Below are 17,641 nucleotides of genomic sequence, written 5' to 3' on the forward strand. Positions count from 1 at the left end.
TGCCCCCCTGCATTGCCTTCCCAGCCTGGTCCCTGCAGCTGGGATGAACACTGTCCTCTCCCAAGGGAAAACCTGAGGTCCGAAGTGCCTGTGCTCATCACAGTCCCTCTGGGCACTGGTGGGGCAGGGAGCAGCCATTGGCCAAGCCAGTGCCAGAAGACATGAACCTCAGTTTCCAGCCCTGTCCTGACCTGGCTGACAGCCTGGCGAAAGCACGCAGTAATGCAGGTGGTTGCAGTAATTTTGGAGTAACCCTCAGCCTCTCCATCTGAGTGCTAGGGATTCCCGTGTGTGAAATGAAAACATCTTCCCAAACACCGTCATCAGAACAGTGACTTTATTAACAGAGACAAACAAAGGACTAAAACACGTTATGAGTTTGCTGAAACACACAGTATACCTATGGAGGACAGACATATTTATATACATCAGTTCATTGTAGAAACGTGAGCAATTTGGTCTAGATGACTAGGATATCCCCTGGTAGTTTGCAACGGATCCAGACAGCTTTCTCTCCGTGGTGGCTCCAGTAAAGCAACCGATTCCCCCCCCCCGCCCAGTCCCACCCCAGCCAGGCTAGTGCCAGACCCCTGAACACCACTGGTATCTCATGTGGGACTTTCTCCACCGTGGGGTGACCACGGTTGGACTCGACCTGAGACCGGTGGTGCAGGTAAAACCCTGCCGCGGGCTGCCCGCCGCTCCCTCCGGGGTGTGCCGAATTGGGCCCTCTCAGCTGCGGGGCAAGAAAAAGGGGGTCAGGGTGCTTTGAACACATCCCCCCCAACCACCCAGGGATCCCCTGACCTCGGACCCTCCGGCCGGCAGCGGGTGGACGTTCCCCGCCTCGGGAAGGAGCCGGGCACCCGGGGGCACGGCACGGGGCCAGCCCCGCGCCCGGGCACGGCTCGGCACGACTCGGCTCTGCACCGGTAAGACACTTCAACTCCCGATACCGGCACCTCTACTCGGCAAGGCACGGGCTGGGTTTTTCCTGGACGGACAAAATCAAACGGGGAAGGAGGGAAGGGAGGGGAAGGGGGGTGGGAGGGGGGAGAGAAAGAAAACAGCTCCACGGATGTCGGATGTCACGGACGGCGTTACACGGGCGACGCGGGGGCTTCTCGCTGCGTTTCTCGGGCGGACGAGCCGCGGGAAGTCGCCGCCGCCGCCCCGGGCCGGCACGTCGGGGCGGGGAGACGTCGGTGCCTGCGCTCCCGGCAGCTTGTCCCGGGGCGTCCCCGCTTACAGGCACTTGAGGAGGAATGAATTGCACGAAGTCCCCCGCGGGCAGTCGCAGAGCTTCCCGATGCGGGCCCCCTTCCTCACGGCGCACTGCTCCCCGGCGTCGCACTGCGGGCAGCGGCAGGGGGTGAGGGGGACGCTCCGTCGCGTCCCGTCCCGTCCCGTCCCGCCCCGCCCCGCCGGGGCACTCACCATGGGCACCTGCCCGAACTTCTTCTCGTAGTGCGGGACCCGCTTGCTCTTCAGCTTCTCCAGCACCTCCTGCAGCGCCTCGATCTGCCGAGAGACCCCCACAGCCCCCGTCAGGCCGCGCCCGGTCGGGCGGCGCCCCCCGCCCCGGCCCCGGCTCCCCACCCCACCAGCTCCTTCTCTCGGGAGGCGCCGCCGCCGCCGGGGGGCCCCAGGTCGCGGGCGCGGCGCGGCGGGGTCGGCCCCTGCCCGCGGGCGCCCAGCAGCAGCGCGGCCGCCACGGCGCAGAGCGCCAGCGCCCGGCAGCTCTCCATGGTGCTGCCGCCCCGCCGCCGCCGCCGCCGCCGCCCCGCCGCCGCCTTTATAGCGCCGCGCCCGCCCCGCCGTGCGTCAGCGCCCCCCGCCGCCGCGCCGCGCCGCGCCGCGCCCCGGCTCCCCCCACCTCCCGACCGCCCCGCTTCTTGCCCCAAAGCCACCCCGGCACGGCTCGCCCCCTGTCCAAGCAGGCTCGGCACAAACAGCGGAGCCGGCTCTGAGAGTGAAGGAGGGGAAAGCGGCCCCGCCCGCACGCCCGCCCGCACACCCGCCCGTGTCTTGTCCACGGCGAAGGGCTGCGTTGCCCCCCTGTTGTGCGAGAAGAGTGGGAGGCTCTTCCCTCGCCCGTGGGGGTCGGGAAGGAGGAGGGAGAGGGAGGCCGGTGGACACCCGCAGAAGCGAGTGGAGGTTGGGGCCGTCGGGGAGACCAGGCTTGGAAATCAACCCAGGGACCTGAGAGGAGGGAGAGTTAGTAGCCCGGGGGCTAAGGAAAAGTACGGTGTGTTGGGAGGAAGAGCCGGGATGGGAGGATCGACCTGAAGGAGTCGGGCAGGGGGAGAAGATAAAGATGGTGAGCAACCAGCTGATGAGGACGGGATGCTTGAATGAGGACAGGTGGGGCTAGCCACCCACAGGGTGGGAAGAAGGCTCAGGGCCACGGAGAGCAAGGTAAGAAGCAGCGTCAAAAGGCCCAGGATAAAAGTCATTGCTGGTACTCGAAGAAGAACTCTGAAATGGTGCTTGAGGCCAAATGTCGTATTACCGAGCAGGTGCTCAGCAAGCGTTATCCATCCTGTGTGCGAAGTAAGGCCACCTCCTTTTGGAGAGAGAAAAAGCACAGTCGCCAAAAGCAGACCTTAGCATCAGTGCACTCATCTCCATTCAGACCTTCTTACTGACTCTTGGCTCTGCAAGCTTGGTGGCCTCATGTTCATCAACACTATGGCCAAAAAGCTCCCTGGCAGGCCCAAACCTGCCCAAGCCTCACGTTCAAGGTGGGGGGCAGGAGGAAGACAGGAGCAGCTTCCCCCACTAAGAAAAGCAGTGTGTGCCAAGGAGAGCAAGCAAGACGAGGGGCAGTGCTCAGCCCTCTCCAGGCTCACGTCTCCAGGCCAAGGCTGCGGCAGAACAGGGGGGAGCTGAGCATCAGCTTTGCAGGCATGAGACATTTGACCCTCTGGCGTGATGGTTGTGGGGACAAGGAGGCAGTGAGCAGGGTCTGCCTGCGAGGAGGCTCCATTCCCAGCTCCCAGCTGTGCAGTGGCATGGGGATGTTCCTCCCCTTTAGCCAGCGGCAGCAGGAGCTGAGCTGGGTCTCCCTAGGTGGAGGGAGGATTATCTGAAGAAGGAGGAATTTGGAAAATCTTGTTAACAGAACTCTCCTAGCTGGTCATTTCTAGGGGAGCTAGGAACAGCCTGAAAAGGCAGAGCAATGTGAGGGAAAAAAAAAAAAAAATTGTTTAAAGAAAATTAAACAGGCCCAGGGACATATTTTTCCAAACAGGAAGGCAGTCTTTAAAGGGACCAAGAGGAGTGCGGCTTAACAAGTAATTTTCAACAGCACCACTTTGTTTCAGGCAATAAAAAGACTCCAGTCTCTCTCATCATCATGCTGCTTGCCTCCCGAGCTGTGTGTTCACCTCTTGCTGTTACTTCCTCCCACACTCTCCTATTGATCATCACATCCAGCAAAGGTCTCATTTGTAATTGCTGTTCGGAGTAGAGATCCTCTGTGTGTTTGCACAAATGCTCCTGTCTCATTTTGCCACAGGGAAGGCTAAGATGTCAGACATCAGGCTGGTGGTGAACCAGTCATAGCAAATCCCGTATCCCAGGCTGGAGCAAAAATGCAGCTACGTGAAGTACTGGAAATAGTGGGATTGCCAAACCAAAGTTTCTTAGAGCACAGAAGTAACACAGGCTAAGAAAAACGCAACACTTCATACAGAGAGGCAGATATATGGCCTATTCAACTTCAAAAGCAGCGTCTGTGAAGCCTGACCAAAAATTCAAGCCGTATTTTATAGTATGAGGATTACTCATGCAGTGTTGAAAAATACCACAGAGATGCTCGGAAAACATCACTGTTTTCTTTTCAACTTGCACTTCCAGTAAAAAGCTGAATTTGTTAGTTCCCCCAGTAAAATTATTGTTGAATCTGGAGGCAATTACAAATTTCTATTTCCAAAAGTCATTGTATCTGTCTGGCTACAGACACCCACAAAACTGTACATTTCTGTGCCTGTTACTGTCTGTATCACTGTCTCCACAAACATCCCTGTCCCCTGCTCCCTATTCAGCCGTTCTTGTAAACTTTTTCTCCAGCACTGGGTGGTAAAAACTCATCAGACACAGGATAGCTGAATATCAGAGTGTCAGAAGCTACCATGTCAAGGAGCAGAACAGGGTCAAGGTATAAAAATGCAAAATCACTGTTTACAGGTACAAAAAGGCAGGTACTTTTTGACAGCATCAGTAGCCACTCATAAGACAACTGGCTGTGAAATTAGGGGAGTCTGTGGCACTACAGAGCTCAGCTCCAGATAATCTACACGAAATGCTGTCAAACCTCAGAGGTGGAAAGCTCTGTTGTAGCTCTGCATTAATTCAAGCTTCTCAAAGTTAACTGACTTTTTTCTCTATATGAATGTTACTGCAGATGAGGTACAAACAGGAGACAGCCAAAGTGCATCAAAATCTGTATATCAAGCGGATAATTTTTGAAGTTGTACATGGTATGTGCTTCTCATAATCACACTCTTCCATCATGATCCATTAATTGAATGTAATTCTAAAAGCGGGAAAATAATGGAAGTTTCTGTTGATGCTGGTGTCAAAAGAATGGAGTATCCACTGAGCAGCTCTGATGCATTTATGTGTTCTAGTTTTGGCTTGACATAGACACAGAATTTTATGGATTTTATGACTACTAGACTGTAGAGATTAGTGTGAAGCATTTGTTCAAGTGTTCTGTTGAATCAGAGCCATGAAGGTGGACATCTGGCTTTAAGTGGATGCTTTAAGGCTTTGCTTGAAAAGCAGCAGGCTTTTCTAAGTGCTTTGTTGAATTGCCTTTATTTATAAACCTCAAAGAAAAAAAGTTAATATAACATACCACTGTTGGTTTTCTGAATCAAGACATTTCTTTGGCTGAAATCTGGAACAGCGAGGATAATCTAAGATAAATTAGGGTTCTGCCACATTTGAAGCAATAATAGAGTCCAGAGGCATACTTGAAAGATAACATCTGTTTCAGCAGGAGATACCAATTCATGTTGATGAGTAACAGATTGGAAAAATGCCATCTAAATAAAAGATGGGTTCTCACAAGAACAGCACATACACAAATGCCAACACAAATACTGGAGCTATAAACTCCTCATTAAACTAACTCCAAAATGGGTGGAAGAGGGGTGGGAACAGGCACCCAGCCAGTGGCTTCTCAGAAATTACGTTTATAGCTTCTCCACTTCTGCAGGCAGAGCTATCACAGAGGCTGTGCACTAGCCACATCTCATGTCAGCCTTGGAAGCAGGCATGCAAGCCTCACAATGATTGTGTACCAGAGGCTCTGCCCTTGACGATTGTTATACAACCTGCCACCGATTTTGGTTGGTGACCACGCTGTAGCTCCCAGTGATTCTGAGCACCTTCCTAGTTGCCATGAGAATAAAAAGGAAAATGGCAATGGGTAGGTTTTTATGTATCCATCCTGAATTCACCATCTCAGCCCACGTAATTTGAGAAGCACCTTGGTTACTGCCAACAGTACCTAGGGACATGACAAGCAAGCAGCTTAGCTCACCTCTTTCACAGCTTTCTACTTCCTTCTGCAGAGGCATTTGAAAACACCGTCAAGGTCATAGTATCGGCCCTTTTAAAGTCCTTGTACTCAAATGTTGACCTCTCCTAAATAGGCTATGTCCAGCTATCAAAGAGAGCTGGAACTAGCTAACCTCTTGGCCTTACCACTGCTTTGAAGCAGGAGGGAGGCATGCAGCTGGGAAGAGCAATCCCTGAGGCAAGACTAGATGGGAGCAGAAAGGTCCCCTGGAAGCCTGGAGCACTGACTTTGAGGTCCTGGTCCACCACTGCTTGTGCACTTGATAACGGCAAAGCCATTTCCCTTATTCCTCAAATTTCATCTGAAAAATCAGTGTCATTCTAAGTATCATCCTCTCCAGCAAGTAAAGAGATTAATGGTTATGAGCTACTCCAATACAACAGTGAATAGGTGACACATAGCCGAGACGGGTAGGACAAGTCTTGAAATACGTCACCCACACCTCTTACATTGCCTCTGCTTTCAGGAATCTTCTGCCCTTGCAGTGGCAGCTACCTTTTATTAGGTTTAACATTTCCTTTCATTAAACATCCAAAAGAGATCCTACTGGTAGAGCAATGGCAATAGGAAGTGAGAATGACTATGTAATGGAGTCCGTGTTAAATAAACCTAAATAAAAAGTAGCTGCCACTGCAAGGGCCCAAGATTACTGATGGCAGAGGCAATGTGAGAGCTGTGGGTGACTATTACAGCAAACCCCTGGGCAGCAAGAGGCCATCTTTGCCATCAGAGCGCCATCACACACCACATGCACTGCGTATGGTCACTGCCTACATACACAGCACAGCACATTAACCTGCAAAAGCTATTCCAAAATAGTCTGCTAGGCAGCAGGGGAGTGATAACTGCTAGTGATTCCTTGAATTGTTCCTCTGCAGTGAAGGTCCTGCTCTCCCCTAACCAGAACATGCCAATGGGATGCTAAGCCCATGCTGATGAATTTCATTTGTTTAACAAGTTTCCAAAGGTAAGTATTAAGGCAGAACATTCTTATTTATTCAGAGACATATTTTCACTTGGCTTGCACACCTATTTAGAGGAAGACATTTTGATAACCGTAAATAGCTGTGCTTTCAGACGTAACAATCAGCAGGGAGTTATGAATCTCAGAAGCATGAATCCTCCCAAACATATCTACTTACACTGTCTGTATCCCAGGATTATCGGTTACTGTCTCCGACTCAGAACTTTATTACCGGTCTCATTGAAAGAATATATTCAAAGCAAAAATATTATTCTGAAGTGATCAATTTTCTTAGCAGAAAAAGGCACTACTCCTTATGGCTTTGGGACTAACAGACTGGGGAAAGTGGCCCCCATAATTTAGAGCAGAAAGACAACAAGTGCCTGAACTGATTACTCAACTGTAGCAGGAGAAAATACAGAGTGTTTATTTTTATTGGAAACCATTAACAACAAATATTTCAGGGTCTGAAACCTTTGTTCTCCCTGGCTATATTTTACATATACATATTTAAAAGTAGGGTATTTTTAAAGGAATTTCAGAAGTCCAGCAGCCATAAGTAATGTCACTGTACTTTTAGGATAAAGAAATCCCAGGGCCATACCCAACATGTTTACAAATTCGTGTAGTGAGACAATAACAAGAATCAGTGGCACAAAAGCACAGCCCTGTGCCTAGTTGCCATTTACTGCAGTATTTTACTCTCTGGTAGATAAATATTTTATATACCAAGAACATGCATTTGAGCACAACAGTGAGATTACATGTGTGCAGACCTACAGAAGTAGTAATTCTAGTGGTGCAGAACACACCAGGTTTCGGACAGATTTCTTCTCAGTAAAGTGAGAGAGAAAACTGGTCTTTAGTGCAATGTAGAGATGTACCAGACACCCCACTGCTCAGCATATGCTGGGCAGTCTGTATTCTACACTGAAAATCCCCATTCCAAAGAATTATTTCATTTTCACTTTTGCATCTGCCCAAGACACAACTGAGAGGGCTAGTACCTAGCAGACCTTCGTTCCTCCTCCTGGCTCCAAGGGGAACTCCCCTGCCACCCAAGTCTAGGAAGACTACAGCTAGTGTGTTACCCAGGATGATTACTCCTATTAGCAATCTTTCTTCTCCCCACAGGCCAGCACAGGATAGGACCTCCTTCCATGTACATTAACTCTTCTTCAATTTGGTTCTCAGTCAAGAAATATTTCTGCCAATAGTTATCTGTGCACCTATAAGGGCAAAGCTAGGTAAAATCACCTTCCTAGTCCCAGCTAGCACAGTATTTACCTCCCTATTCTAGGCATACTACATGCCAAGCATTTAGTTTCTACAAGGTGCAGTATTTCTAAAGAGAACAAATGAAATGACAGGCACTGAATTCTTGAAAACCATTACACTGCAACAAACTGTGATAAATAAGTAAGATGAACCAAAGCACTACAGCATCTCAACAGCCCTATAGTCAGTGGGATTCAGGCACGTGCTCTGGGTGAAGCATTGATCCACATGGGAAGAACGCTCCATCTTCATGAAAGCAAAAATTGCCAGAAGGATCACACAGCAAGATGTTTAAACACCTTTGCAGCTAAGCCCCATCCTCAGAAGTGCTCTCAGCAAGCTGCAGCTCCTACAGATATCAGCATACACTCCTCAGCTCTTCCACAAAACACTATGCATCCATCAGATTCTCCTGTTCTTTTCACTTCAGGGAACCATACAGGAGAGCAATGTTCTTTGGATGAAAGCCAGAGAAAGGCCAAAATGCCAACAGCTCCATGAAATATGTAATTTCATGCTTTGTTGAACTCCCTGGGTGCCCTTACAGCACTTCTCTTTTGCAAAAATGATTTACTAGCAAATGTGGATTTTTTTTTTGTTGGTTTGCAAAAATATTTTGCATTTATAGGAGACATACAAAGAAGAATTAAAAGAAATAGAACAGCTGATAAGCACCAAATATGTAGCTTATTTTGCAGATTTATTTATATAAGAGATGGTATCAATGGTGTCTTGTCAAACATTAAACATAACACTAGAAGTTGCAGTTTATTCATGCAGTGCAGTTATACAAGCACTGTGACTGATCTCAAATCACAATCAAAACTCTGAAGCACTGTGTGATGATTACTCAGTGAAAACAAATTATGACATTTCCATTAAAAATAGCATTGTACAACACTTTATATTTTAATCACCTCAACATTGTAGTTAGTTTGCTCTCCAGCCCCAATTAAAATATACAAGGCAATTCTGATGAGTGTACGTTTAAGTTTACATCCTGAAAACCCCAAATTCTGTCTTCTTCGTAGGTGCATTTAATGCTGCACTGAGACTGAGGCCCAAAACCAGTCTTGTGTCAGCTGGATCAATAATTCCATCATCCCATAATCTAGGAAAAAAAAAAAAAAAAAAAAAAAATCGAACAATAATAATTAAAGGAAATTAACATATTCAGTGGGTAGATTTTCAAGCACATGAAACTGGAAATAGTTACACTAAAGAGAGTAGACTAAAGAGCTAAATTATACTCAAAGCCACGGAGTTAATTCACCTTAACCATCAATGCAATAGACTGGTGTGTGTTACTCTGGTATGTGTCTTACAGAACAAAGAATAAATTTTGGATAAATGAAGAACATCAGGTCTACATATTTTAAACTAGATTCTTCATACTTACTTTTAGTACAAAGTCATCACCTTAGAGAAAAGAGACCCTCTGTTTTTTAATATTCACATGGAAAATGACCTTTTGTCAGTGACCTAACTTCTTCTATTAAGAATGCTAGTATTTTAAAGGGCTACGTCACATCATTATTTACATTATTCAGGTTAGTTCAGCTGCCAGATGAGGACGATACAAGTGCTTATTCTTTCATCATTAGAACAGCCACAGTAAATTCCAAGTATTTCCAGTATTTGTTGTATTTATTTTTTCTGAAGTCCATTTCTAAACAACTGTAAGATACCATCCTGTAAGACACCATCCTTAACCCAGCCCTGAAGGCAATTAAATTATGAATGAGCAATTACCAAATTCCCAAGTTCCCCAAAATCAAACACACTTGTAAATAGTCTCTTTGATATTATCCACAAATTAAAGTACTTCTGGTATCAGCTCTCAATGACAGCTCCATCCTACCCAAAATAAAATCCACGTCAAAACCCCCAGCAGGCCACAAAAACTGTAAATATTTTATAACTACTACCTGCCCAGCAAGATAATTAAACAAGATACCACACTGCTCATTGCAACCCAGTCTCGCTTAAATAAGCATGCATTTTAATGAGGGTCTATTTTAGATCTTGATTAAGTTTTGATGAATATAGTCAGATTAATCCACCAAAGGGATGAAGAAGATCCCTATTAATAGTGAAAAGCAAAGTAGTTTTGTGAGGTCAAATCGACCACAATCCCTTTGTTCTTAACAGTTGTTTTTTTCACAGCCCCAAGAAAACAATCTCAAATACAGTAATTTCTATTTTTAAGCAAATTTGGGGTTTTTTGACTGTTACAGGGTTGTTTGCTCTGCATATCAACTTTTTTTAATGAACACTCGCAATTAACTTTTTTATTTTTGAAATATATTGAAACCGAATGAAGGAATTCATACTTCTTAAAAGTGTCTAATAAATCTGCTAAGGGCCTTAGGAGTGCAGGGATGAACTGAATCAAAAAGAATCATCAACTTAAGGTGGTACCTTCCAAGCTGCAACTTCATAATGAATACCACTGTAATAAACACTTCTAAACATGAAGCACATTTTAATGGCAGATTTGTTTTTTTTATAACAACACAATTAACTTATATTGACAACCAGAAAGATTTTATGTTGCATGGAAGTCAAGCTGCTTTCATATGGTCACCCCTGGCTTCTGCTTCTCTTTATTTAAAGAAAACTACACTCTCTACTGGCATGTAACATTAATAATTAAACTATCTACTAAGACCCCATTGCTAGAACATAAGTCACAACTACACTCATAAAATATCTGTAACCGAGACACTGTGAGTAGAAGAAACGAAGTCCCCCAAAGTAAAATTCTCATGTAACTTGTTAAGATGCAAACCACTGAAATAATTTTAGAAACCTGTAAGCAGATTAATATAACCCATTAAAAAGCGTGCTGCCTAATGACTCCTGTTAATTAAGACTGCTCACTGTGAAAGGTTCTAATCAAATAATTGATTGAAGTTTGATAAGAAAATACAACTGCAGGGAACAGTATTGACATCCTGTACACATAACAAGTTATAATTTATAAGCAAAATTATATAAGCAGAGTAAATAGGGAAATTGCTTGTTTTTTAAGATCATTAGGGCATTTTCCTTCCCTCTCATTAGTACTACTAAAAGCTTGATTCAAAGCCTAATGAAGTCAACTGGAAGGGTCACAACAATCTCAATGGACAGTAGGGGTGAGGCAGACTGGTCCCTGTATCTTAGCAAGAGGACAGTGTGAAGCAGCCTCCAGACTGGCTGCACCCAAGCAGCAATACAGGCAGCAGTCTTTCTGCCCATCTATCATCATTCTTTCCTCTCAGTAACGCAAAGCTGTTGGAGTTTGTTGGAGGGATCTAGCTAGCATCTGGCAAAACCAAGGCTGTCCAGATTGACTTTCAACACAGCACCCTGACATTTGGTTGACAGTCAACTGTCTTTTTTACCATGCTTGGGACCAGACAGGAAGCATCCTTTAGTGCAAAGGGAAGAGGTTACTTCTTCTCCCTGACCTATGGCAAATGCTTGCCAATAAGCAACTGATGGTGCTGGCTAACAAATGGGTTGGCTCCAAGGTAGAAGGTGCCTAAATCTCTCCCTCAGGTACACTACTTGCTGCAAAAACTGTAATCCTACTTCATCTCATTGCTTCTGCTTGGGCAGCTGTCGAGGTTTCAGCCCAGCCAGTAAGGAAACACCACACAGCCACTCACTCACTCCTCCCCCCCTGGCCCCGGTGGGATGAGGAGAAAATATAAAGGCAGGCTCGTGGGTCAAGATAAGGACTGGGAGGGATCACTCACCACTTATGGTCACGGGCAAAAGACACGCTCAACTTGGGGAAGAAACAAAATCAATTTAATTTGCTACCAATCAAATCAAAACAAGGATATTAGGAAGTAAAACCCAACCTTAGAACACCTTCCCCCCACCCCTCCCTCCTTCCCGGCTCAACCCCACTCCCGGTTCTCTCTCCCTCCTCCCCCCAGCAGCGCAGGGGAACAGGGGATGGGGTTGGGGTCAGCTCCCCACACCTTGTCTCTGCCGCTCCTTCCTCCTCGGGGGGAGGACTCCTCACTCGGACTCTGCTCCGCCATGGGGTCCCTCCCATGGGAGACAGTCCTTCACGAGCTTCTCCAACGTGAGTCCTCTCCGCGGGCTGCAGTTCCTCACAGACTTCCCTTGCGTGGGTCCTTTCCGTGGGCTTCAGTTCTTCCCGAACTTCCCTGATGTGGGTCCTTTCTGCGGGCCGATCTTCAGTCACAGACTGCTCCAGCGCGGGCTTTCCCATGGAGTCACGGCCATCTTCACGGGCATCTGCTCCCCCGCTCCCCTCCATGGGCTGGGGGGGGACAGCCTGCCATCTGGCCACGGGCTGCAGGGGCATCCCCTCCTCCGGCGCACCTCCTCCCGCTCCTTCTGCACTGACCTTGGTATCTTCATAGGGGTTTCTCTCATGTTCCAATCCCCCTACTCACTGCAGGTTCCCCTTCTTAAATCTGTTCTCCCAGAGGTGCTACCACCATCACTGATTGGGCTGGCCTGTGCCAGAGGCTGATCCAACTTGGAGCTGGGGAAGCTTCTGGCAGCTTCTCACAGGAGCCACCCCTGTGGCCCCTCCCCCGCTACCAAAAAAACCTGTGCCACACAAACCCATAACAGCAGCCTACTTCACAGTAACGAAAACTTTTGAGCTATTGGTCCGAGATCTTGCTTAGGAATTAGCAGTAAGTGAAGGAACAAGGCACACGTAATATTGGCAGGAAGGCATGAAATCAGGGCAGAAAATGTAAGAATATGTACTGATATACCCAACTGTCTCAACAAGACAGCAGAGAACAATTAAGAGCTCCTAGACAATGCAGACTGTACGTACATGGATTAAAGACAGAGAAAAACCAGCCTGCACTGTCTTGACCTGAGCCAGTCACACACTGTTCTCACAAGCACTCCTCAGTGAAAAGGTGCATTTCACTTTCATTGCACCTCAGCGGGATTTCAGCTGTGACATTTGACTTCATGTCTCAGCTGGGCTTACTAGCTTGAGTGCAGCATCACATGAACCCAACCACATGCAACCCAGACCCATGCTAGTTCTCAGGCAGCTCGCATCTGTGCCTGTTAAGTTTCCCTTCCGAGCTACAGTCACAATAAGAAATATGTAACTGCTTTTTTAAATGAAGGACAAGACGCTAGTGATGCCTTAAAGGCATGAGATAGAAAACTTAACTGTATTGATGCAGTGATGAACTTTTGCTTGCTTGAACAACTTCGAAACTTTGGGATGTACGAATAAGGTAAGAAAACCTTGAGCTTTGTCAATGGTATGCACCAAAGGCATCAACAGACAAGAAGCCTTGGGCCCTGATGACAAGCCTTGGGTCCTGCTGAGTTTTTGTAATTAAAACCTGCCAAGGCCAGCTAACTAGGAAAAAGAGATGACCCACACTGCGCATGACCAAAGGGCGGACACTATGTAAACGACAAGATGAATATGTATATGATTAGAACAATATAAGCTGTTTGCTGTAGGTAATGGGACGCACACTAGGAGACATTATCCCCCGTGCATCCAGCACTGCAATAAAGAATGCCTGCTTTCTAAAACTCCAAAATCGAGTCTCAGAGAGTTTCTTCAACCAGCTTGTTCAGTAACACTAGCATTAAGAGCACTTCCTAACCCCTAGGCTAGGCAAACTTAGGCTGTTTACTGAGGTGCCTTCTGGATTTGCAACCTAACTTCACAAAATGGCCAGGTATTCTGGAAACATAAACTGGTAAAAGTTACTCAGTAGACAGCACAAAACTGGTGTTAAATACTCATGTTTCATGTCCAAAAATCACTGGACATTATTAAAAATTTAGAATCCGACTTTTTTAAAATCTAACCTTAATCACAGAATCATTTAGGTTGGAAAAGACCTTCAAGATCACCGAGTCCAACCATCAACCATGCCCACCAAACCATGTCCTGAAGTGCTTTGTCTACACGCTTTTTGAATACCTCCAGGGATGGTGACTCAACCACTTCCCTGGGCAGCCTGTTCCAATACCTGACAAACCTTTCAGTAAAGAAATTTTGCCTAATATCCAATCTAAACCTCCCCTGCTGCAATTTGAGGCCCTTTCCTCTCGTCCTATCTCCAGCCACCTGACAGAAGAGACCAGCACCCACCTCACTACAACCCCCTTTCAGGTAGTTGTAGAGACTGATAAGGTCCCCCCTCAGCCTCCTTTTCTCCAGACTGAACAGCCCCAGTTCCCTCAGCCGCTCCTCATAAGACTTGTGCTCCAGGACCCTCACCAACTTGGTTGCAATCTTACATGTGAACCTACTTTCTTGCAGGTTAGTAACCTACTGTTGTAAATACTGACAATGGTCTGTTGGTTTTGGGGAGAGGACAAGGTTTTATATTGCTAATATACTGAATATATTTAATGTTAAATAAATCCAATGATTTTCAATCATGAGTGCAAAGAGACTATGACTGTGTTGCCAGTGAACATATAAAAAAAAGCAAATGTAAAAAGAAAAAAGAAATCAAACCATTCATCATCTTCTGCATGGCAAGGATTAATTTTAAATACTGAGAGTTTGACTCATTTTTTAAATGTCATTATATCACTGGAAAATTCTTCTCCTTAAAATCCAGTTACAAAAGATGATAATATGTGTTTTTATTTTTCCTTCCTGCCTCAGGCCACAAGGTTTTATGACACAGGTACTAGGCTTATCTTTAAGGGGTACTAAAAGAGATAGCACAAAAGTTTTTAACAGCTGACACCATCTCTCGATTTGGGGAATACCCTATGAAATTTAAATCAATTAAAAAGATTAAAAAAAAAAAAAAAATCAAAGTGAGTGTGCCACCACAAAGTCCGTGTCAGTAACAATTCGTGATTTCACAAAAGTATCCTCATTGATTATATGTAAAACACCCAATAAATTGTAACTTAGTAGCAGTGGCCATTGTACACATGCATAAAACCTGAGGAAGTTGAGAGTATCTATGACTCTCTGCAGCACTACCATACAGGCCTCTGCCAGAAGCGGAGACCAAACAGTGACGAGACTAAAACCCTCCCTAAACCCACGACCCACGTGCTCTATGACTGCACCACCGAAATCTGCCTAGATGACACCACAAATCCTGTGCTACATATCCTACTAAGAATATTTATCCCATCACAGCACCAGCCAGGGCAAAATGGCAAGAGCTTCCATTTAATGAAGGCATTCATTTGATTAAACATTAAAATGAATATGAATCCCTCAGGTACAATTATTTCACTTAAGTTCATTCCACAATCCCAACAGAAAACTGAGTAAAAGCTACCATTAATTTTGTATCTTCCTTCAGATCATGATAAACAATTCATAAAGGAGCTCACTGATGCTATGCTGCTGCTGTTGCTGCTGTATCAAATTTGTCATACATCAGATTAAGCAGGTATCAAGTTAGATAAAAAGGCCCCCAAACGCCTTCTCTTGTTGGCATCTCTATGACATCAACAGAGTATCTTGCACCCAGTTGTTCATGTAATTTCTGCCTATGATGCCCACATCAAAATTTATCATATCACAACCACTCTGTACTCAGTTTGTTTCCAGACTTCCCAGCTTGCAGGTAAGAAAAGCATCAGTAATTGTAATTCAGATACACAAAACCATACATACAGCAGACTCCACAGTTGTATGCGACTAATATTCTTTCTGCAAAACGAGAAGCCATAGAGGCACAGTAAAGCCCCGTTATTACATGCTACCGTCTTACCATCATTAGCAGCTGAGAGCCAGTGGAGAAATAGCTTCTGGATACCAAAAGCAGCAAAATGTGCAGGAAGATTAATACAGACAGGATAAAACTAATGTAGAGTAACAGAGGCCAAGAAAGCCTCCAAGCTAGTTTCCAGAGCTAACACTCCAGGATGCCACCTTGCTTCATCAGCCTAACTAGTTCCTGGGCAGCTACCAATATCCCATTAACCTGAGCACAAAACACTGCAAAGGACTTCTCAACAAACATGAATACACTGCACCCATCAGCCAACGCCCTATCCGAATTGCTATCATCCAATACAGTCACCTACCAAGATCATGACCTCAGACTTGCAAATGGCTTCAGGTCTTCCTGAAACTTCCCCTTAACCACTGGCCTCTTCTACTTGCAGAATCCTACTAAAATGAATTCTTCCTAACCCACATGCAGCCACTCATCACACTGTTCAATGGGCTTTAGAAAGGTGACCAGAATCTACACTGGGGAGAATGATATAAAACTTACCCAGAATAAAATACATAGAATATAAACTCCATGCTACCATATCATTACTTACAGAACCAGCAGAATAATTCCTGCAAGTGCATGCCTCCTTCTGAAACAGTACATACTACAAAGTCTTAAGAGACCAGACAGACAAAACATTGATTTGAAGCTTGTTGTGTTGTATTGCTGCACATCAAACCCAATCTTTGTTTCAGATTGCGCTGTTCTTCAACACCAAGATTTAGATTTTATTGTTATGTCCTGTGATTACAATTAAGTTTTGGAAAAGTCATTTATATGTTACCTTGCACTGGAATAATAAGGGTTTCCTTCCTCCTCGAACCTCCTAATGATTGGCTCCTTCAAAGCTGCTTCGTCTGCCTCAGATAACTAAAAAAACAGGCAAATAAACAAACACAGATAAGATATTCTTTAATATCTTCTTCCACAATGACAGCAGAGCTTTATATGCAGCATCAAACTCAAAGAAACTGCCTAAATGACCTCCCCAAAGTTTATCCCCCTTTTTACACACAATTATCAATTTAGCATATTTGACAATGAAATTAAAGTACCACTTTTCCAAATGGATGGGTGGGAAAAGGAGAGTAAAAAGATACTTAATTGAGTATAAGAATAATTGGGGATTAGCATCTGAAATATTACTGAAGCTACTGTAATGAATAAACCAAATTCTAAGTTGCCTTTGGCAAGTTTTTTTAATAAAACAAGTCTGTGCTATTCTAACACTGGGTTTCTCTATGATCCAGAGTGGTCACCACTGTAATTCAGAAAATTTTCAAGTTTCTAACATATTTTACTGACATTAACTACAATTATTTTTCTCAAACTTCTTTCTGGGTATCATCTTTACTGAGAGGGTTGTCAGACATTGGAACAGGCTGCCCAGGGAAGTGGTTGAGTCACCATCCCTGGAGGTATTCAAAAAGTGTGTAGACAAGGCACTCCAGAACATGGTTTAGTGGGCATGGATGATGGTTGGACTCAATGATCTTGAAGGTCTTTTCCAACCTAAATGATTCTGATTCTATGATCTTGTCCATGTCAGGGAGTTGGGAAATTAAGACAGAGAGAGAGGAGGGTGAATATATTGTATCCACAGAAAGCCCAAGTAAAGTGTAAAAAAAAAAGAACTGTTGAGATAACATGTACATACCGCTTCATTATTATGAATAACTACCCATGATAAATACAAGCAATTTTAAGACATCACAATAAAATCACTTCTTACGGAATCAAGACGACAGTATAAACATAAACCATGTAATTTAAAAAACACAGCAGAAAAGAGTGTACAGAGAAAACAGAAAAGATTATTAAACAAAATACCACTAATTTTCAATTAAAATCTTGAAATGAGTCCAAATCCTTTCTGAACCTCTACAGACTTCTGCTGTTATAAGTTTCATAATTCTCAGTCACTGAATAATTTGAAGATCAGCTTTCTATAAAACTGCCTACTTCAAAAATAATTGGAAAGACACTTTATTCTCACATATTCCTCCTCATACTCTCAAACTAGAGAGGATCCCTGGCTGCTCACCTTGAGCAAAACTAATAATCTGGTGCACAAGG

The 17,641-nt window shown here is 45.1% G+C and overlaps 2 protein-coding genes across 4 annotated transcripts in view; both read right to left on the reverse strand.

Moving 5' to 3' along the window:
* Window positions 1-323: 323 nt before the first annotated feature.
* CARTPT (CART prepropeptide) lies at window positions 324-1,759 on the reverse strand. The gene is made up of 3 exons (XM_030004655.2): window positions 1,605-1,759; window positions 1,438-1,521; window positions 324-1,353 (listed from the first exon to the last, which is right to left on the reverse strand). The coding sequence occupies exons 1-3, from the start codon at window positions 1,746-1,748 to the stop codon at window positions 1,246-1,248; spliced, it is 336 nt and encodes a 111-aa protein (XP_029860515.1). The 5' UTR covers window positions 1,749-1,759; the 3' UTR covers window positions 324-1,245.
* A 6,757-nt stretch (window positions 1,760-8,516) lies between these two features.
* The window catches only part of MCCC2 (methylcrotonyl-CoA carboxylase subunit 2), a 40,433-nt gene continuing 31,308 nt past the window's right edge, over window positions 8,517-17,641 (reverse strand). For 2 of the 3 annotated variants that reach the window (XM_030005036.2, XM_041120738.1), the window contains exons 16-17: window positions 16,350-16,435; window positions 8,517-8,946 (exon numbers count right to left, since the gene is read on the reverse strand). In XM_030005036.2, coding sequence (XP_029860896.1) covers window positions 8,829-8,946; window positions 16,350-16,435 — 204 coding nt within the window. In that variant the 3' untranslated portion in view covers window positions 8,517-8,828. Of the gene's footprint in view, window positions 8,947-16,345; window positions 16,436-17,641 lie in introns of those variants that run through there. The other variant, XM_030005037.2, reaches the window with a different exon arrangement.

The sequence above is a fragment of the Aquila chrysaetos genome, chromosome Z (assembly GCF_900496995.4).
Source record: "Aquila chrysaetos chrysaetos chromosome Z, bAquChr1.4, whole genome shotgun sequence".
NCBI lineage: Eukaryota > Metazoa > Chordata > Aves > Accipitriformes > Accipitridae > Aquila > Aquila chrysaetos.